Source organism: Herpailurus yagouaroundi, unplaced genomic scaffold (genome assembly GCF_014898765.1).
Source record: "Herpailurus yagouaroundi ecotype Mexico unplaced genomic scaffold, PumYag 295, whole genome shotgun sequence".
Classification (NCBI taxonomy): domain Eukaryota; kingdom Metazoa; phylum Chordata; class Mammalia; order Carnivora; family Felidae; genus Herpailurus; species Herpailurus yagouaroundi.
In genome coordinates this window covers 2072497-2092067 of record NW_024412512.1, presented here as the reverse complement: position 1 = coordinate 2092067, position 19571 = coordinate 2072497, and the positions used below count along the sequence as shown (strand labels likewise).

At 61.8% G+C, this 19571-nt stretch overlaps 2 protein-coding genes across 11 annotated transcripts in view; one reads left to right on the top strand and one right to left on the bottom strand.

The window, feature by feature from the left end:
* LOC121021476 (TLE family member 5) overlaps positions 1–6812 on the top strand; it is a 43985-nt gene extending 37173 nt beyond the window's left edge. For all 4 annotated transcript variants that reach the window (XM_040461862.1, XM_040461861.1, XM_040461864.1 and 1 more), the window contains 7 exons: positions 907–983; positions 1589–1838; positions 2031–2278; positions 2368–2515; positions 4063–4213; positions 5112–5188; positions 6497–6812. In XM_040461862.1, the coding sequence (XP_040317796.1) occupies positions 907–983; positions 1589–1838; positions 2031–2278; positions 2368–2515; positions 4063–4213; positions 5112–5188; positions 6497–6604 (1059 nt within the window). In that variant the 3' untranslated portion in view covers positions 6605–6812. The remainder of the gene's footprint in view (positions 1–906; positions 984–1588; positions 1839–2030; positions 2279–2367; positions 2516–4062; positions 4214–5111; positions 5189–6496) is intronic.
* Positions 6813–8570: 1758 nt separating this feature from the next.
* Positions 8571–18721, bottom strand: TLE6 (TLE family member 6, subcortical maternal complex member). Of its 7 annotated transcripts, XM_040461687.1 has the most exons (17): positions 18659–18721; positions 17978–18084; positions 17385–17443; positions 16984–17029; positions 15956–15997; positions 12675–12737; positions 12269–12587; positions 12138–12160; positions 11794–11854; positions 11606–11709; positions 11498–11535; positions 10678–10930; positions 10334–10584; positions 9905–10046; positions 9333–9483; positions 9016–9092; positions 8571–8852 (listed from the first exon to the last, which is right to left on the bottom strand). In XM_040461687.1, the coding sequence occupies exons 2-17, from the start codon at positions 18044–18046 to the stop codon at positions 8748–8750; spliced, it is 1803 nt and encodes a 600-aa protein (XP_040317621.1). In that variant the 5' UTR covers positions 18047–18084; positions 18659–18721; the 3' UTR covers positions 8571–8747. The 7 variants fall into 7 exon arrangements, 6 of the variants coding, with proteins under 6 accessions (XP_040317621.1, XP_040317618.1, XP_040317620.1 ...); XM_040461684.1 differs by having other exon boundaries at positions 10334–10930; XM_040461686.1 differs by having other exon boundaries at positions 9058–9092; positions 10334–10930.
* Positions 18722–19571: the final 850 nt, after the last annotated feature.

Sequence of the window (19571 nt, the reverse complement as noted above, 5' to 3'; positions counted from 1 at the left end):
GGAGCTCCACAAGCTTAATACAAGTACCGTGTAACTGGGAAGAGCAGCTGTGCTTATGCCACATTACGAGGAGCAGGGAGCCCCAGCCACGGGGCACAAGGGGCCCATTCAACCTCCTGGCAGAGGGCATACAGTTGTCGGCCCTGATTCTTAAGGGGCTGCGATGATTCTGGTAGATTCCTGATGAGGGACTCACCTGGGGAGAGGACTGGAAGCGAGGTCTCATGAGAAGGAGTTGAAGGAATGGGGCCTGAGACCCTGAGCTGGGGCGGAGGGAGCAGACAAGGACTGGGTGGGCCCCAGAGGGCAGCACAAGGACAGATGGCTGACAGAGTGAGCCACCCTGGAGTAGACAAGGGGGCCTCCAGAGGGAAGAAAGTGCTGTCTCGGGGGACATCCCAGACCCAAGGGATGTTGTGCAAAAGAGGTCAGCAAGTGTTTTCTGCAAGAGGCCAGACATTAAATGGTTTTGGCTTTGCCGACCAGTTGGTCTGGGTCAAAACTACTCACTTCTGCCTTCATAGCTCAGAGCCACCATAGACAACATAGAAATGAACGAGTGTGGCTTTGTACCGATAAAACTTTATTTACAAAAACGAACAGGGGGCCATAGTTTGCCAACTCTTGGCTCTAGAGCCGGTCAGACTCTTCGGGGTCCTTCCAAGTCTGGGATTCTAGGATTCCCGGGGCAGAGGCTTTGGGGTTCCTTCAAGCACAAGCCTCTGCTGTCCTGTCTGTAGTGCAGTGGGAGGAGAGGGCATCTCTGCCTTCTTAGGGAGGGGCTGACTGGGGATCAGATTGGGGATCCTCTGATAAACAGAGAAATATGGCAGGTGAGCACGGGGGAAGGCAGAGGTGGGTCTGAGTCACCTGCCCTAGGACCCTTCCTCTTTGGCATTTTGGCAGATGGCATTTGAGTCTCATCCACATCTCCGAGGGTCATCTATCTCCTCTTCCCTGCCCACTATCCCTGGGGGGAAGCCGTGAGTATTGGCTCAGGGATCCCTGCCTCCTGTGGGGAGCTTGCATTGTGGGGTGGGGGCTGGGGTTCCCTGCTGTCTTTCCGGAAAGTCTCTGGAGAGAGAGGTAGGTAACGAGAAAAACGCAGAAACGGGGGCGGGGGGTACTCTTGCCCCCCCCCCCCCCCCACCCCCAGGGCGCCGCAGCCCCAAGTACCCAGGAACTCTCCGCCATGATGGGAATGTTCTATACCTACAGCTGCCATTGGCCACCCGTGGCTTTCGCCACTGAGAAACTGAAGTTGTAAATTGATTTCAGTCTAACTGGCCACCCGGGGCTGGGGGCTCCCCATGGGTCCCAGTCTCTGGAGCTCTCAAGGCGTCTCCCTGGATCCTCGCTACTCAACACGCATTTACTAAGTGCCTGCTTGCCAGGCTGCGGGCCACGGGCTAGGCCACGCTGACTGTCCCGTCCGTCACCTGGGATCCAGGGTTTCCCCCCCCCCCCGGCCCCCTCCTCCCCCGAACCCCCTCCTCCCCCGAACGCCCGGAGCGGGGCGGGCACCAGGCCGGGCCGCCACCCCCAGGGCGGTCCCCTCCCCGCGCGTCACGGCCCTCCTCCCGTGCAGGGCCTACTCCTTCCACGTGTCTGCCGACGGGCAGATGCAGCCGGTGCCCTTCCCCTCGGACGCGCTGGTGGGCGCGGGCATCCCGCGGCACGCGCGGCAGCTGCACACGCTGGCGCACGGCGAGGTGGTCTGCGCCGTCACCATCAGCGGCTCCACGCAGCACGTGTACACCGGCGGCAAGGGCTGCGTCAAAGTGTGGGACGTGGGGCAGCCGGGCGCCAAGACGCCGGTGGCGCAGCTCGACTGCCTGGTGAGGGCGGGGCCCGCCGGCGGGGGCGGGGCTTGTCCGCAGGGGCGGGATTTCCGGGCCGCCGGGGGCGGGGCTCGGGGAGAGCGGGTTGGGGGGGCGCCGCGCGCTTGGGGGCGCTCTCGGGGCGGCGGGGGGGGGGGAGGCCCCGTCGGGGAGGGCCGGCCCCACACCGTCGCTTCTCTCCCGTCCCAGAACCGGGACAACTACATCCGTTCCTGCAAGCTGCTGCCGGACGGCCGCAGTCTGATCGTGGGAGGGGAGGCCAGCACCCTGTCCATCTGGGACCTGGCGGCGCCCACCCCGCGCATCAAGGCCGAGCTGACCTCCTCGGCCCCGGCCTGCTACGCCCTGGCCGTCAGCCCCGACGCCAAGGTCTGCTTTTCCTGCTGCAGCGACGGCAACATCGTGGTCTGGGACCTGCAGAACCAGACCATGGTCAGGTGGGTGGCCCCCGCGCCCCTCGCTTCGGCGCTGGAGCAGAACCAGCCCCCACGACGGACGCCTGACGCCTGGGCCCTTCTCCCTCCAGGCAGTTCCAGGGCCACACCGACGGTGCCAGCTGCATCGACATCTCCGACTACGGCACTCGGCTCTGGACCGGGGGTCTGGACAACACGGTGCGCTGCTGGGACCTGCGGGAGGGCCGCCAGCTGCAGCAGCACGATTTCTGCTCTCAGGTGCCGCAGTGGGTCTGCCGGGAGGGCGATAGAAGCTTCAGGAATCCGGAGCCCCCTCCCCTCCCCACAAGGCACTCGCTTCCGGAAACTGAGTGGGGACCAGATACCTGTGACCCGTGTCCATCTTTTTTGTCCTTCTCACAAAATCCATAGGCCTTACCCCGCCCCCAACCCTGTGGAAACACAAAGGCACTGATTCAGAGTAAGCTGTGGGTCTACTAAGACCCTCAGATCACTTTCCCAGATGCTTTTGCTAAGTCACGTCCCCGTTCATTCCTTCCTCTTCTCTGGTAGCCCAGTTCTTTTTCTGGCCTTCAATCTCTTGACCCGACTGAGAGCTCCTGACCACCCCCCAGGACCCACTGGGGAGCCACTGATCAAGGTCGGCAGGGAGAGGTTGACATAGGAGTCGGGCAGAGAGGTCTCCGTTGAGGGCTCTGTGAGAATCCAGGCTAAAGGATGAAGTGAAGGAGCTGGACAGGATCTGGAGACTCCTCACGGCTGAACAGAGTCACCCAGATCCTCTCTCCCACTGCCTTGGGGGCAGGACGTGAGCTCCTTGGCCTGACATTTAAGGCCTCTGTGCTCTAGTCTCTTTCACACACACCATGCCCTCGGATGCATCTAGACCTCTCCACTTACTGTTCCCTCTAGCTGACATGCTTTTCCTTCCCTCTTCTCCAATTGGTGAACTCCTACTCATCCTTCAAAACCCATCTCCATTTTTGCCCCCTTCCTTGAAGCCTGGAGATAGTAGCTAACGCCCAAACTCTTTCTGTTCTACCTTCTCTTCTCTTTAGCTTAAAAGTTTCTTTGATAAGGAACCCAAGGGTGCAGGTGGATATGGCTGTCCATCCCCTGGCCCTGAGACTTAGATGGGTTGTTCTCTGGGGACCCCATGGTGAGTATCTCTCATCCCACCGGGCCCCCGTCTTTGTGCAGGAACTCTGTACGGGCAGGAGAGCACACGTGAAAACTTCCAGTCCTCTCTCTGCTGTCCGTTTGTGGTTCTTTCCACACACGTCCTGTCCGTAGGACTTCGACAGGGTCAGGATAGAACAGGGCGTTAAGCCTCTCTCTGCCTCGCTTGGGGTGGGGCACGGAACGATGAGGCCACTGAGTCCTTCCACATCCAAGCAAAAGGAGGTGTTGGCAAGCGGGGAAAAGTTCCGAGCTGGGAGTCCGAAGGCCTCGGCTTTCACGGATCTCTGACCTTGAGCGAGCCCTGGCCTCGAGCTTCCCTTCTGCCATCTGCTCAAGGGGGGCGACCGTCCTCGCCCGGCTTCTCCCTCTCCCTCCTTCCCTCCCTCCCAGAGCTGTTGTGCGTTCTGAGCAGATAATGGATGTGAGGCCCCAGGGTTCCGTGTAATTCTGATTAATATTAATGATCCGACATGCAGTTGCCTGCTGCGTTCCAGGCCCTGGGCCAGCTGCCTCTCCACGCAGCGCTGCCGCCGGAGAGCGGTGGGCCCCTCCCCTGCCCCTCTGGGCCTCCTCCAACCTCTGCAGGGGGGGTTCGATGTCCCCTCTTTCCTCTGCACCCCCAGATCTTCTCCCTGGGCCATTGCCCCAACCAGGACTGGCTGGCCGTGGGCATGGAGAGTAGTAACGTGGAGGTCCTGCACGTGCGCAAGCCCGAGAAGTACCAGCTGCACCTTCACGAGAGCTGTGTGCTGGCCCTCAAGTTCGCCTCCTGCGGTGTGTGTGCCTGGAGGGCGCGGGGCGGGGCGACCGAAACCCCACACCCACCGGACAGCCCCCACAACAAAACACAGGACGCCCAGCGGAATTGGAATCTTTCTGTTTCATATTTATTTTTGAGAGAGAGAGAGACAGAGCGCAAGTAGGGGAGGGGCAGGGAGAGAGGGAGACACAGAACCCGAAGCGGGCTCCACGCTCCGAGCTGTGGGCACAGAGCCTGCTGCGGGGCTCGAACCCCCGAGCCTGGAGATTGTGACCCGAGCCCAAGTCGGACGCTTAATCGACTGGAGGCACCCAAGCACCCCCTCGGTGGAATTTTGAATCTTAACGAATCGTTGGTTAGCGGAAGTTTTTCCCAAGTGCGACCCAGGACATGCTTACGCTTAAAAGCAACTGATTTGGTAATACAAATACATCCCCAATATCGCCCGAGATACACTGACACTAAGAAAAAAAAAAAAAAAAAAAGGCAGCCAAATGATTTTCAGCATAAGTGTGCCCCAAGTACCGCATGGGACACGCATGCATTAAAAGAAAATAAATAATGAAATCCTTGGGGCACATCTGTATTAAAATGGTTTGTGATTTATCTGAGATTCAAAGGTACCTGGGCATCTTATGTTTTATCGGGCCACGCTCTCCTGGGGGCTCCCCCTTCTTGAAGGCCAGATGGGCCCCCGCCCCCGGGGGGCCTTGACTTCACCATCTGGAAAATGGGGGGGAAGGAGGGGCCCACTGTTCCCTTTGTGAGAGCGGAGGTGCCAGAAAGAAAGGGAGAGACCAGGCCTGCTGGACCCTGTCTGCCTGCGGCCCACAGCCGGGGAGGACGCGGGGGGGGGGGGGGGGGGCTCTCTGGTCTCTCCTGCTGGAACCCCCTGCTCTCTCCCTCCCCCAGGGCGCTGGTTTGTGAGCACCGGGAAAGACAACTTACTGAATGCCTGGAGGACGCCATACGGAGCCAGCATTTTCCAGGTACCCAGCCGCGTGCAGCCACCGCCCTGCAGGCCAGGACGTGCTGCGCGCAGGGGCCCCGGGGTGGCTGAGCTGGTGGTTAAGCCGCGGAACTCCCCCCTGGGTCCTGCGAGGTCCCCCCCCCCTTCCCCGCCAGCCAGCAAGCTACTAAAGCAGGGTCTGCAAACTGCAGCCTGCGGGCCACATCCGCGTGCAGCCTGGGTTCTTTTTGTGCGTGCTTCCTTTTTTTAATACATTAAGACTTGCCATCGTGACCATTTCTAAGCGCACACACACTCACACTGTTGCGTAACCACCCCCGCCATCCGTCTCCAGAGCTTTCCATCTCCCCAAACTGAGGCTCTGTCCCCAGGAAGCACGGACTCCCCGCCCCCTGCCCCATCCCCTGGCTCCCACCGTCTGCCCTCTGTCTCTCTGGACGGGACTCCCCTGGGGACCCCCTGTGATGGGGTCACGCGGGACGTGTCCTTCTGTGTCTGGCTCCTGTCACTGCTCAGTGTCCTCCGGGTCCGCCCACGTGGTGGCAGGCGGCAGGCTGTCCTTCCTTCCTGAGGTGGGGTCACAGCCTGTAGTCTGGATGGATTGCGTCTTGCTTATCCATCCACCACTTGATGGACACCGGCTTTGTTTCCGCGTTCTGGCTGCTGTGAGTCGCGCTGCCGTGGACGTGTTTTCATTGCTCGTGGGCAGAGAGGTCTTGGGGTGGGATTGCTGGGAGCTGTTTAACCTCTGGACTGTCCTCCAACTTTTCCATCCCATCAGCAGTGTTCGCGGGTTCAAAACTCTCCGCGTCCTCAACAACCTGTTATTGTGTCTTTTTTTGTTACAGCCATTGTAGTGGGTGTGCAGGGAGTTTTACATCGTTAAGGGGGTGTAAAACGAAAGGACGATAATGTGACGTAGATTTACTTGGCCCCCGGACTTGTTGGCTAGAGGCTCATTTGGACCTTTGGCAAAGCCTGAAAACTTACTGCCGGGTCTTTTACAGGAAACGTTTGCTGGTGTAGGGTCATTGCGCTGTAAGCCTCGGCTGGCCCTCTGCTGTGCTGTGTGGCCTCATGCCCGGTCCACACCCTCTCTGAGCCTCCTAGGAAAGGGCGGGGCTTCAGTTGCGGCTCTCTTGGTGTCAGGAGAACAGGGGACCCGCCCTTCCCAGGATCTGTCACCTGTCCACCCAATCCCACTGGCCCTGCCTCTTCCCTCTGAACGTCGTGCGGGGCGGTCAGGGGCACGGACCGGACACCAGACGGTGCTAGTATCGGCCACGCCTCACCTCCCCTTCTCTCCCTCCCCCACCCCTGCCCGTAGTCCAAGGAGTCATCCTCCGTGCTGAGCTGTGACATCTCCGGAAATAACAAGTACATTGTGACGGGCTCGGGGGACAAGAAGGCCACGGTGTACGAGGTGGTTTACTGAGAACCCCCCCCCCATCTTCCTGCGCCCCTGGCCTGGCTCCTGGGGGAGGGGCATCCAGGACAGAGAGCCCGGCACCCCGTCTCCGTTCATACCCGTGAGCGCCAAGCCTCGTCTGCCCTCTGGCTGGCTCCCTGCCATCTTCCCCTGCTGGACACGGCGCTGGACGGGCAGGTGGACTTCGGGGAAATAAATGTGCTTATCGCAACTACCTTTCTGTCCCGGGCTGGGGAACCAGGGCTGTTGCTTTTCTCGGGCGCTGTTACCGCGGAAGGCTGTGCGGCCGAGGGCGAGTGGCATCCTGTCCCTCCGCCTCCCTTTCCTCCTCTGGACCCCGGAGGACTGCATTCTGCAGGGGCGGCCGGGAGAGTCGGAGTGCTGTCGAGCAGCAGGGCTTACGTGGTGCCGGGTGACAAGGAGCCACCAGACCTCAGTGGTTGAACGCGGCGGACGTTTCTCTCCTGCTCGTGTCCACGTGGTTTGCGGGGCTCGACGGCGAGGAGTCACTCGGGCCGTTTCTGCCGTCACGTGTAGCTTCAGGATCCAGCGTGGCAGGGGAGAGGAAGTCACACGTGGCTTTTATTTCGTTATGTCTTTGCATTTTTGTTTTAATGTGCACTTTTGAGAGACCGAGCGTGAGCGAAGGAGGGGCAGAGAGAGAGGGACACACAGAATCGGAAGCAGCTCCAGGCTCCGAGCTGAAGGCACAGAGCCCGACGCGGGGCTCAGACTCCCGAACCGCGAGATCATGACCTGAGCAGACGCTTAACCGACTGAGCCGCCCAGGTGCCCCACACGTGGCTTTTCAGTGCCCTGGCCCCAAAGTTTCCTGTATCTCTTTCACTGCCAGCTCCTCGGACGGAATCATCCCAAGACACTGCCCGTGTACAAAGGGTGGGGAGTATAGAGGAGAACGGAGCTCTTTGGGGTGAAGTTTTCCTTTGAGGCCCACCCACCGATAATTCCTGAGAGCCTGGTGCACGATGACACCTGGCCTGGCACGAGCTGCCAAGCAAACACCAGAACCCCAGGGGAGGGAGCTAACAGGAGAAACCACCAGCTGGGAGGGTCATGCAAGACTGTGGGTACACAGGGAACAGCATGTGTGAAGGCTCAGAGGTAAGGCGCTCGGCCAGGTGGAAATCGAGGGAAATCTGCTCCTCGGCTACAGGGGGAGCGAGGTCTCCAGCCCAGGCTTAAGCAGAGAGAGCCCCTAGAAATGTGGGCCAGCGGGGATGGGGACATGACACGTCTGTGTTCCTGAAACTCCTAGGGGCTGCTGTGGAGGACGGTGAGTGGGTGGCTGGGTGGGAGGCCCAGACGCCCCTGGGAACCTTCTGGAGGGAGATGGCAGGGTCCCCGGGTGGAGTTTTGGAGGTGCTTTTTGGGGGAGAGAACAATTCTCTAAGGAAAGCAGACCTCTTGGCACGATTGGGGGTGCTTCTGCTGGAGGGGACAGGGCGAGCAGGTGGGGTCAGAGTCCCCATGGGGGGAGGACAAGCCTGCCAGAGACTAATTGCTGTTTTGCTGTGAACAACTGTGTTCTGGGGCGTGCGGGGTGAGGGGTGGGTGGGGGAGGGACCCGATCACTCTCGGGAGGGCATCCTGGGCACCGTGGGGCTGAGCAGCATCCCCGGCCCCCACCCCCAGTCACGACGACCAGAAATGTCCACATTTGCCATGTGCCCCACCGGGGGTGAAGTTCACCCCCAGGTGAGATGCACCCATCTAAAGCGATAGGGCATCTTGGGAAGGGCGGAGAACCCCACCCCTCGATGGCACAAATGGCTGGGAGACCCGTCTCCGGGAGAGGAGGGGACAGGAAGAAGCGGTCCACGACCACCCCCACTCCCAACAGGGCGGTCAGTGGCTTTGAGGAGATTCTCCGTGAACGTGGACTTAAGGCTGGGTCCTTCCAAACCTCTGCAAGACGGGCGGGGGCGGAGGGGGAGGGACGCACAGAACCCTCTGCTGTTTCCAATTGCTTTATTACATGTGACAAAGATGGCCGGCCTGATCGCGCCATGCGGAAGAGACCCGGCTCGCCCACCACACCTCTCCACCATTATGCCTCCACCTTACTGGGGGAAAAGGACAAAAAAAAGAAAAAAAGGATCCCGAGTCAGGACAGCTGGTACCAAGCCCCTCAGTAGGTGACCTGGTACACAGAGGCGTGGTCCCTGGACCCCGTGACAATCAGGCGGTTGTTGGGGGACACATCACAGCACAGGATGGAGGAGGTCTCGGGTACCTTGGAAGGCAGAAGGCCAGCGTGAGCTGAGGGGGCTCACCCACCCCGCCCCTCACCTCTGCTGGCAGTTCAAGCCTGGTCCCTCTGGGGGCCCCTGCATCAGGACCCCTGCGTTCAGCTCCCAGACCTGAACGCTGCCCGCCCCCCCCCCCCCCCGGGGTACCTGGAGCTCCACGGCCCCCGCGGGCATGCTATAGACGCTAACCAGGTCGTCCGTCCCGACGCTCACCCACCACTGGCCTGGGAGGAGGCGGAAGGGACCAGTTTGTGGGGGAAATCGGCATCTGGGGGCAGGGCCCCTGGGGGTCTGGGACGCAGAGGTGGCCCCCCACCTCCCTCTTGCCTCTGTGGAAAGCATCACTGAGTGGTTCCTGCTGATGAAGGGTGTTGGGGGGTCAGGAGGGGTCAGGAAGGCGGGCTAGGATCCTGTGGGAGTCTGGGGACCACAGGGGACTTGCCTGCCCCTTCCTGGCCACTCACCGAGGGGGGAGAACTTCAGACCCAGGATGGTGCCGTCCTTACACCCCACCATGTGTTTCTGGCCCCCTCGGGTGGGCTGCAGCCACTGCTGGCCATTGGCTGTGCCCACCAGCACCCAGTCCTCCTGGGGACTGGGGGACAGGCTCATTATCTGGGGGGCAGGCGGCAGGGAAGAAGCTAGTCAGGTCCCAGCCTGGCCCAAGAGGCGGACAGGGGCACAGGGGCCCACCCTGGGGGCTGACCTCCCGCCAGCCTCCCGGCTTCGAGGGCCTACTGAGCAACTTCACACTGTGGGCCTCAGTCTGCTCATCTGTAAAGCAGGTCGGTTCCCTCTACCTTAAGGGCTGACTGCGGAGACTAAAGGGGGCTAGGAGCACCTGAAACAATATGAAAGTGTCTGATGCTCTTGGGGCTGGAGGGGGGAGAACATCTCTAACGACCCTATTCCCGCCAGCACCACTGAAATGTGGGGTCCCATCCAGCCCCCTTCCCCAGCCCCCATCCACCTCCTTCTCTGTTCTGAGACCCAGCTACTACTACCTGGCCGACCAGACCCTTCCCAGCCTGCACACCTGAGACTCAAACTGGTACTCCCGAGGCTCTCTGGCAGCCCTCAGGTCCCAGCACCGCAGACAGGTGTCCAGACCCCCTGCCCAGACGTTCTGGTCTTGGACAGCAATGCTCTTGGCCCCATTCGGGTGGCCCGGCAGGTCCCTGGCCAGAAGGGGTGTTGGGAGAGGGTCAGGGCTGAGACTCTGAGCCTTAAGCCCCAGGAACTCCCCTCCCCCACCGAACCACACCCGGGCGACAGATGGGGAAACCGAGGCAGGCAAAAGTGCCAGGACTGGGTTTTGAAGAAACCCAGCCAAAGTCTGAACTCAGGCCTTCAGTGCTCTCAGATGCAAACGTAAGTGGTCCAGGGGTTTCTCTGCTTTGGGGCTGCTGGACCCCTACTCAGGCTTTCAGCATGACTCCGCGCCCCTCCCCCGCCCAGGCCTCACCTGATGACACTCTGGTCCCGTAGGTCCCAGATCCTGACTGTGCCCTCCGTGAAACCAGCCAAGGCCAGGCTGTCCTCAGGCTTGGAGGCCAGGGCCTGGCAGGTGAGGCCCGCGCAGGGCAGCTCACCGCTCACGTACAGGGAAGGCGCGGTCAGGTCCCACACACCCACGCCGGCCAGGTTGTGGCCACCCGCGAGCAGGGTCGTGCTGTCCGAGGACAGCAGGCAGGTGCGCAGGTAGGCCCGGCGGGTCTGCGGTGGGCACAGATGCAGGGGACCGTCCTCGTCCTCCGAGGCTCTTTTGGCTCCCGCAGGCCCCGCCCCCAGAGCCAGCCCCTCCCTCACCTGGACACACAGGTGGCTCTCGGGATACCTGTCCTCCACCACCTGGCTGGCCAGGCTCCACACTTTGACACCACCCCTGCCACAGGTGAAGGCGTGTCGCACGAAGCTGCTGACAGCCGTGGCCAGCACGGGCTCCCCGTGTTCCAGTGTCCGCACCTTCTCCATTCTGTGTGGGATGGCCCGCTTCTTGGATTGCCAGGGCAAGGCGTCCGGTCTCTTCCACGTGTCCTCAAAGTCCTCAGGGTCCCAGCATCTTGGGAGGGGAAGCCCCGGGGCACCAGCCTACTGGTGAGCCTCTCTGCCCGGCGGGGACCACCCCTCAAACCCGAGGAGCTTCATTCTTTTGCGGACGTTGGGGTTCTCAGGCCTCGCTTCCCCCACGGCGCTACCCATGCCCCCTCAAGTATTCTCCCTCTCCTAGAACCAAACATCACCCCCTTCCGCCTGGAATGCTTTGCCCCATCCTAGCAAACTCCTACTCATCCATCAAGACCCTAACCGTTACGCCCCTTCCCTCCAGGTAGCCTTCTCGTCCCCAGCTGGGCTCCCCCAGCCTCAGACCGCAAGGTCAGGACTGTCTGCACCCAGCTCTAACACCCTCTTTCCATGGGAGTCCTTTCTGCAAAGCCAGAGCTAGTCACGTGGGGAGGGACAGTGATGCTGGCCTGACGGTCTCCGAGCTGCCCCTTTCCACCCAGATCCCTCAGCTCTGGTTACTGAGGACAGTCATACAGTGGAGAAGGGGAGGACACACCCACATCCCTGGTCCCCTCTACCTGCCAGGGACAGAGGTGCAGGCAGGAGAGTGACAGATGCTTACATGGGCTTCAGGAAAGGGCGGGCTCTCCCAGCAGGCTCCTGTGGGCGGGACCACGGTCACGCTCAGCAACTTCTGCCCCAGCCCTCCCAGCCTTCACCTGGGCCTCACCTGGGCCACTCGGGAGAGCATCCCGTCCGCCTCGGTGCCTGGCTCTGTGCTCCCTTCGTGGGAGCCCTCAGGGGAGCTGAGGGAGGGCACAGGCGGGCTGAGAACTGGGCAAAGGCAAGAGCACATGAGTGACGGGTGGGGGTCCTCGGGGCAGGCTGCCCCCCCCCCCCCCCCCGCGCTGGGATTACCCAGAGTGTCTTCCATACGTGGTTCCGGTCCTGAGGAGCGCGGTCCCAGGTCCTGACTCTCCTGCCCGTGGGAATTGGGGCAATCAGACCAGAAGACCAGCCCGGGGTCAGTCTTAGACCCTGGAAACCTCAGGGAGGCCCAGGTGGTACAGACAGCACTCGCCAACAGCCCCAAGTCCCGTCCTGGGTGGGGCTACAGTCTTGGGACACAGTCCTGAGCCCCCCCACCGAGGGCATGCGCGGCTAAGGACCCAACGGATCCCAGGACCCCAGCACCCAGCCCGAGGGCCCAGTCCAGATCACCGCCAGCCAGCAGCCCAGTCCTCCAGGTACCAGTCACTCACCAGGCCTGGCGCCTGCTCTGTCACTAGGACGAAGTGGGGGGGGGTGAACGGGAGGACAAGGTTCAACTGTGCTGCCCCTGGACAGCCCCCTCCCTCCCCACCCCCCAGCCCCTTGCCCGCGGGAGGCTCACGTGTGTGCTGCAGCCGCTCCCCCTTATTGTGGGTCCCGGCGAAGATATTCCAGAGCTGCTCGGTCAGGACGTCCTGCCAGAGCTGGGGCTCCGAGTCCCAGGACACCGGCGTGTCCAGCTGGTGGGCTGGGGCGTCGTCCACCCCCGGGCGCTGCGTGAGCCAGTCTGAGGACCTCGCGGCCACGACATCCTCGAAGCGCGGCCCCTGGAGACTGGAGCGCGGCGGGGTCGGGAGCGCCGGGCGCGGGGAAGTCTCGGGGCTGGGGGGCCCCCAGGAGTGCCGGTCAGCCAGCCCACCCGAGACCTGGCTCGAGGGCTCCTACAAGCACACGGTTGGGAGGGGTGGGAGGGGGTGCCCTTGGCCCCGAGCCCGTCCCCTTCCCCACCTCGAGGGCCAGGCACCCACCTCCCCCGGCTGGAAGCCCCGGGGTCGACTCCAGGTCTCCATGGTCCGCAGAAAGTTTTCTGCCTGGAGGGGCAGACGTGTCCCAGCTAAGCCTCTGCAGCTGGACAGCCCCGGGGCGCAGACCTCCTCCTGCAAGGGTCCCTCAGTGTGCGAGGCGGGGACACACTGCCTGCCTTGAATGGTTCTGGGTGGGTTGATTGGTGGTAACACAGAGCCCTCGGCAGGCACCGGGCTGAGTGCGAAGAGAGTTCTTTGTACCCAGAACTCAGCAGCAGGTGGTAAAGCCTAACCCTAAAGGCCAGTCGTTTTCATAAAATGGTAGAAGGTAGGATCCGATCTGGTCCTCACCCCAGGACATATGCCCCTCTGCGTGGGGACATGTGCGTTTGCTTAAGTGTTGGAAGCGTATTAAGAAATCGACGAGGGGGACGCCTGGGTGGCTCAGTCGGCTGAGCGTCCGACTCTTGATTTCCAGGCAGGTCACGATCTCATGGTTCATGGGTCGGAGCCCCACGTCAGAGCTCTGCTAACAGGGAAGAGCCTGCTTGGGACTCTCTCTCTCTTCCTCTGCCCCTCCCTCTCCCTGTCTCAAAATAAACAAACTTAAAAATGCAATTCCTGGGGCGCCCGGGTGGCTCAGTCGGTTAAGCGTCCGACTTCAGCTCAGGTCACGATCTCACGGTTCATGAGTTCGAGCCCTGCGTCGAGCTCTGTGCTGACAGCTCCGAGCCTGGACTCTGTGTCTCCCTCTCTCTCTGCCCCTCCCCCGTTCATGCTCTGTCTCTCTCTGTCTCAAAAATAAATAAACGTTAAAAAAAAAAAATTAAAAAAAAATGCAATTCCTCCAGTCTCAGGCAGGTGCTCAACAGCCAAGTAGGACAGCACAGACCCCAGAAGCAGGGGTCCCGAGAACGTGCCTGCGTCCGGGCTGCGGGCAGACCAACCCTCTTGGCCACTATTCCCAAGAATCCGTGACGGGGAGTCCCCGCCTCGTGGTGAGATAAGGACCTCGATGGGAACAAAGTTCAGCTACGTTTAGTCCAGTGCCAGACTAAATACAGCGGGAGTGTTCCAGACCTGCCCGTCTAATGCAGTGGCTGCTAGCTTCGAGTGGCTACCAGGCACTTGAAATGTGGCTGGTGCCACGTGTTTAACGTCAACCCAGCTCCCGTGGCCTCCCGGAGAAGACGGCGTGGAGCTGGTCTTGGGTCTGTGGCTGTGCCAGCAGCGTCCCTGCCTTGTCAACGCGCACCCCTCCGTGGTGGGCACGGAGAAGCCGCCCAGAGTTGTCTGGCCCAGGGCAACCTCCAAAATCCTGGGAAAACGCTCTGATCCATGAAGAGAGAGAGCCGATAAAGCAGTGCGGTGCGGGTGCCAACCGTGGTCTGTCCTGTTTAACAGGAGCCACTGGCATTCCCATTTTGCAGATGAGAAAACAGAGGCCCAGAGAAGCAGAGGCAACTTCTCAAAGTCAGGACGGGGCTTACCTGCTTCCATCTGGAGCCCGGTCAGGCAGGCAGAATGGTGAGGGAGGGGGCGGGCAGCGGGACCCCCCTCTCGTGGCCGTGGGCTGGGGCGGCCTCCTGGGGCAGCCGGTGACGGGTTCCCCCAGCTGGGCCTCCCAGCAGCACGCGCCCAGGGGAGCCTTCCCCAACTCGCCCTGGCTCGTTAATCCGCAATTTACTGGCACTTGAGTGCACTCAGCATGGAAAGAGCGGCTCCCTCCTGCCTGCTAGCTGGCCCTCCCTGGGGAGAGGAGCTGGCTGGGCCAGCCTGCTGCTCGGGATTTTAAATGTGCAGCAAGGAGGCTGGGAAAACCAGGAGCGGGAGACCGAGGACAGAGGACAGAGGAGTGTCTGCGGGACTACGCGGCCAGCAAGGGTTCTAGGGATCTTCCCCTGAGTGGGTGTGAGGGGGGCTCCCGGCTTGAGCAGCAACTCTCGGGGGGCCTTGTCCCCTACATCCTGATACTCAGCAAGTGCTGTGGGGATCCCCCCAAATCCACAGTCTGATCAGTTCTCACCAGCAAAGCATGAAGGGACCACCCCACCCAGATGGTCCCGTTCCACTGCCCTGCCCCCACAGTCCATCCTCCAAAGGGCGCCCATGAGCGCCCAAGTCAGGTCTGCCCTTCCCTGCCTGCAGCCCTCCAAGGCCTGCGCCACCCTGTGGGAAAAGCCCAGTCCTCCCCGAGGCCCCCACAGCCCTGCACCACCTCCCCTCCCTTCATCACTAGGCTCCAGCCACTTACAAGGGCATGGCCTTGCCCCAGGACCTTGGTCCCGGCTGTGTCCTCTGCCCATTCCGCTCCTCCCATCCTGGACATCTGCACTCCCTCTCTGGTCACCTTCCCAGCAGGCCTTCTCACTCCCACCCCTGCCCTCATGTCCCCCTGGGCGGCTCGGTCCCATCCCCGCGCCTTGCCCAGCCTTCACCATCCGACACTCTTGTTTACCAAGCTCTCATCACCCCAAGGGCACAGGTTCGTCTGTGTCCTTCTCTGCTATTTCCCTGGCGCCTGCAACCACACTTGGCAAGAAGGTGATGGATAAGGAGCTGTTGAATGAATAACCGTGTTCTGGCTGCTTCCTGCCCCCCCCCCCCGCCACCCCCCCATCAGTCTCTCCCTGTTCTGTGCACTGCCCACCCCAGGCCCTGCTAAGTTGCAGACACGGACCTGGCCTTCCGCCAGTCACATCTGGCACAGGCAGACAGTCCTGCCAGCACCCAGGAGAGAGGGGCCAGGTGGCGGAAGGACAGGCAGGAGTGGAAGACAGGCTTCGGCTCGGGCACGGAGCCCTGTGCTGGGAGCCCGGGCCCCCGTGCCGGCCTCCCCCCCCCCCCCCCCCACCCCCAAGCTCATGTGCGATCCAGGCCCTGAGAACCCTCAGGCGCACGGAAGGCCACGATCCGGGTGTGCCTGGCACATGACAGGCCCTTTGGGGCAGAAGTGACAGACCTGCAGAGTGCTGGCTGAAAAGGTCCCTGGCCTCCTCTGAGCCACGCAGGGACCTGGGAGCAGGCCGGGGAGGAGCCTCAAGAGGATGGGGGACGGGCTCCGACGTGCGTGTGCGTGGGGGCTCCGGGTCAGGCTGCCCTTCTCTGCCCACAGCACTCCAGGGCTCCCACCTCCTCCGGGGTGAAAGCCCACGTCCTCCCCACGGGCCCCACAAGGGCCCCCACAACCTGCCCCTGTCATAGCCTCTGTGTCTCCCCCCATGTTTCCTGCCTTTCAAGGAGGGGCAGCCGCACCCCAGCTCTCCTGGTCATCAATCACTCACCTGCTTGTGATGTTCCTGGAGACCCTGCCGGATCTTCTGGAGCTGCAAGGGAACGGCAGGGATTGCACCGAGGTGGGGGAGGGGTGGGGTGGCCAATGGAAGCGGACAAGAGTAGGAATCGAACGCTGTGCGTGCTTCTCCCCAACTATGTGATCCTGGATAAGGTGCTCTACCTCTCTGGTCACTACATCTATCAAATGGGACGCCACCCACCACACAGAGTGGGAGCTAATCAGGGACACCCTTGGATTTCATTCTTATGGTGACGTTCAAAGACTCCCCAGAACCACAAGGCCCTACGCACCTGCCCCTGTCCCCTCCCTGCCTCCCTCCCTCTCTCCCTGCTCCAGCCACAGGGGCCTCCTGGCTTTTCCTCCTCCAGGCCCATTCCTAGCCCCAGGGCCTTTGCACAGGCTACACCCTCAGCCTGGAATGCCCTTCCCTGCTCTCTCTGGATTGAAAAGCTCCTTATCCTCCCTACCTCACAGGGAACATCACTTCCTCCAGGAAGCCCTTCCTGACTATCTCAGCTCAAAATCTTTACTCCCGTCCACCCCCATCATCTTCCGGCTTCTTTATAGCGGTTACGGCTTATGAATCCGGTTTCTCCGTTCACTTCTCTCTCTCCCCCCGCCTAGAGGTGCCCTGTGTCCGAGGAGCTCGCCACGAGTCAAGAGTGTACACTTAGTCAAGTTAAAGATCCACTTCCTCACAAGTTCTCCATGGGCCGCGTGTGGCCGGCGGGGTGCCATATTGGGCACCGCTGATCTAGAACATTCTCCTCATTGCAGAAAGTTCTAGAAGACGGCTCCATACTAGCGCATACCCTCCCCAGGAGCAGGGGCTCCTGTTACCTATCCTTCAAGGATGAACTGTCAGCCAAAGAAACGCGTGGAATTTCTAACTTTTGCAGCGAGGCCAGTATTCACGAAGAACCCCCTTGAAGAAACTGGCCCAAAGGAAGCAGGAGGAGGCGCAGGAGAGGGGGTCCCCAAACCCGGCTCGCCAGGCCGCCCGGTGGGGCTCACCGCGTGGTACGTGCTCTCCACCTGCGCCGTCAGGTGAGGGGGGAGCCTGAGCGGAAGAAAACCTCGGGTGAGACGCGCCTTCAAGCCCCGCCCCCCAGCCAGCCCCGCCCCCGCCCGGGGAGGCCCTGGAGGCGGCGTCAGGAGACGCGATTATAGGTCTTGAAACAGACAATCGAGGCAAGTGCATTCGTGCTAAACAACACAACTCGAAAATGTACGCGGGGGCCCGGATTGGTGTTGCCGGTTTTCCGTTTGCTTCGGGCTCCAAGGCGGCTCCCCGCCTGCCATTACTCGTTCTGTCTTTGGGGCGAGGGGCTCCGGGGCCACCGAGAGCGCGGACGGGACGCTCCCTGCCTCCGGGGGCCACAGCGGGACCTCCAGCCCCTGAGCGCGGCCGTCACCTGGGAAACTGCCGCCGGAGCTGATCCAGGACGTCCGGGGAGTTCAGTTCTGGAGAAGCCTGGGGAAGGGGAGAGGAGGTAGATGAACCGCGGCCTCCCGCCGCCCTCAGGCCACAGCTCCCATCCGCGCCTCCCTCCCCGCCCCCCAGGGGGTGGGCTGGGGCCTCCTGAAACCTCCAGGGGAACTCGCTTTCTCCGGTCACGTGAGTCCCCACCCAGCCCCCTCACCCCGGGAGTGTCTCCCATTTTGCAGCTTGGCCTAAAGTCTCAAACACGGACTCTCTGCAAAGTCCTTGCGAGAAAGTTTGCCCACACTGTTGGAAAGGGGTCGTTTCTGGAGCAAGGGGCTTCTACTTGTAAAATATTAACCAGAGATGCTGCAGTCATGTGTTGGTCACCTGGGGGATAAGAAGCAAGTGTAATTTACAAAGGGCCTTGGCACCTGTCGGGAGGTGTGACCGGTTAGCGCCCCCCGGCCTGAAGGCCTGGCCACTTGCCCGTGACCCTCCAGCAGGAGCAGGACAGCCAGGTTTGAGCCCAGCTTCCAGGAATAAGCACCCACAGGGGTAAATGCCTCACCAGGCCCTCCTCACCAAAGTTCCTGGGGGCCTCCTCATCCCTTGAGGGTGCTCCTGGGGGCGGAGATGGTCCCAAGAGGTCATCTTCAGGCAGTAACCACAAGGACTTTAGCCAGGAGACTCTAAAAGCGACAAAGTGATGGCAGGTCCCGAGGGTTAGGGAGAGAACCAGCACCCGGGGGGGGGGGGGGGGGGGGGGGGGCGAGGGGCCAGGCCTGGATCCCCATCACCTCCCTGACCTGAGCACTGCATGACCTATATCCTGTGTTCAGTTATCAAACGCCGGGGCCTCCAGCTGCCCCAACGGATGCTGGGCGGCATCCAGGGGCCTCATCCCACGGGCTGGGAGGGAGATGGTGTCAAACACTTACACCCCCCTACCAGCTGCTGCCAGGGCTGGGGGACCCCCCCACCCCCGAGAAAGACGCTAAACTTCAACCTCAGTTTTGAGACAGTGTGAGACAAATTTGAGTACGGGTGAACGTCACTGGGAAGGGGTTTTGAAGGATGAGTAAGAGTTGGCCAGGGGAATTAGGACGTCTCAGACGCGAGGAAAGGGACCGCTCTCCACCCCAGTCACTCCTGTGGCACCAAGCCCCCTTTTTTTACTTGGCTTCTGCCCCTCACCAGCCTTCCAGCCTCCTCCCCAAACCCGCGGACTCTGGGGTCCTCCAGGAGACTCGCCTGCCCACTCACCTCCCTTAGGACGGAGGCCCAGAACAGCAAGCAGGAAGCTACGTGGGAGGGGGGGGAGGGGGGGAGAACCAAGTTCAGGCTGAGAATGAGCGCCCCTCCAGTTCTCCCCGCATCCCGGAGCCCTTTGACCCCTCGGGCCCCGCCCCGGCCCGCCCCGGCCCCGCCCCGCCGGGCGCCACCTGCACCACGAGGACGATCAATGAACCAGCAGCAGCTGCACGTGGGCTCGGACTCCGCGGGCGGCCGCTGCAGGCTCTGGCCAATCGCGAGGCCGCTTGCCCACGTGGCCCACGGCCGCTATCGCTGATTGGCCGGCTCGCCCCAGCCGCCGGCCGGGCTGTCAATCAGCGCGCCCGGCGCCGTCGCTTAACCCTCGCGGTACCGCTGTCGGGGGGAGGGCAGCGGGCAGAGCCGCGGGCAGTTTGGGGTCCAGACAGGGGCGAGGATGTTTAGAAGGGTCTGGGGCTTGGGGTCAGAGGGTGCAACCTGGGAAGGAGCTGGGCGGCGTGTAGTTGCATTGTTTAGAGAGGATCGTCTTTAGCCTTGCCCGGGAGCGGCTTGTGGCCGGGGGTGGGGCTGGGGCTGGGGGCCGGATCTTTCGCGCTCATTCCAGTCCTCACACGGGGGCTGATAACGTTTTTCCCTCAATATTAATAACGTGCAGTGCAGACGAAGGACGCTTCAAGCCCCCTTAATGGGGAAAACATAACAGGTCTCTTTCACCCAGCACCAAGCCCTGGGCTCTGTATTTTTGTCAGTGAATTTTCCCAACTGCCCTCCCCCGCGCCCCGCCCCCCGCCAGCCCGGGCGTCTGAGCACCAAAAGCGCGAACTGCAGAGGCCTTGACTCTGGCACAATTTTTCAAGGCCAGGGTAGGAATGGGTCGTGGGTATTCCAGGCTTGGGATGGTAAA

Coding starts and splice junctions, on each gene's coding strand:
- TLE6 (XM_040461684.1), bottom strand. CDS start 18,046: ATGACCTCTTGGGACCATCTCCGCCCCCAGGAGCACCCTCAAGGGATG. Junction 11,710..11,793: donor ACGTATGGAAGACACTCTGG/GTAATCCCAGCG, acceptor GCCTTTGCCCAG/TTCTCAGCCCGCCTGTGCCC. Junction 10,931..11,497: donor CGCCCTTTCCTGAAGCCCAT/GTAAGCATCTGT, acceptor TCCCCTCCCAAG/ATGCTGGGACCCTGAGGACT.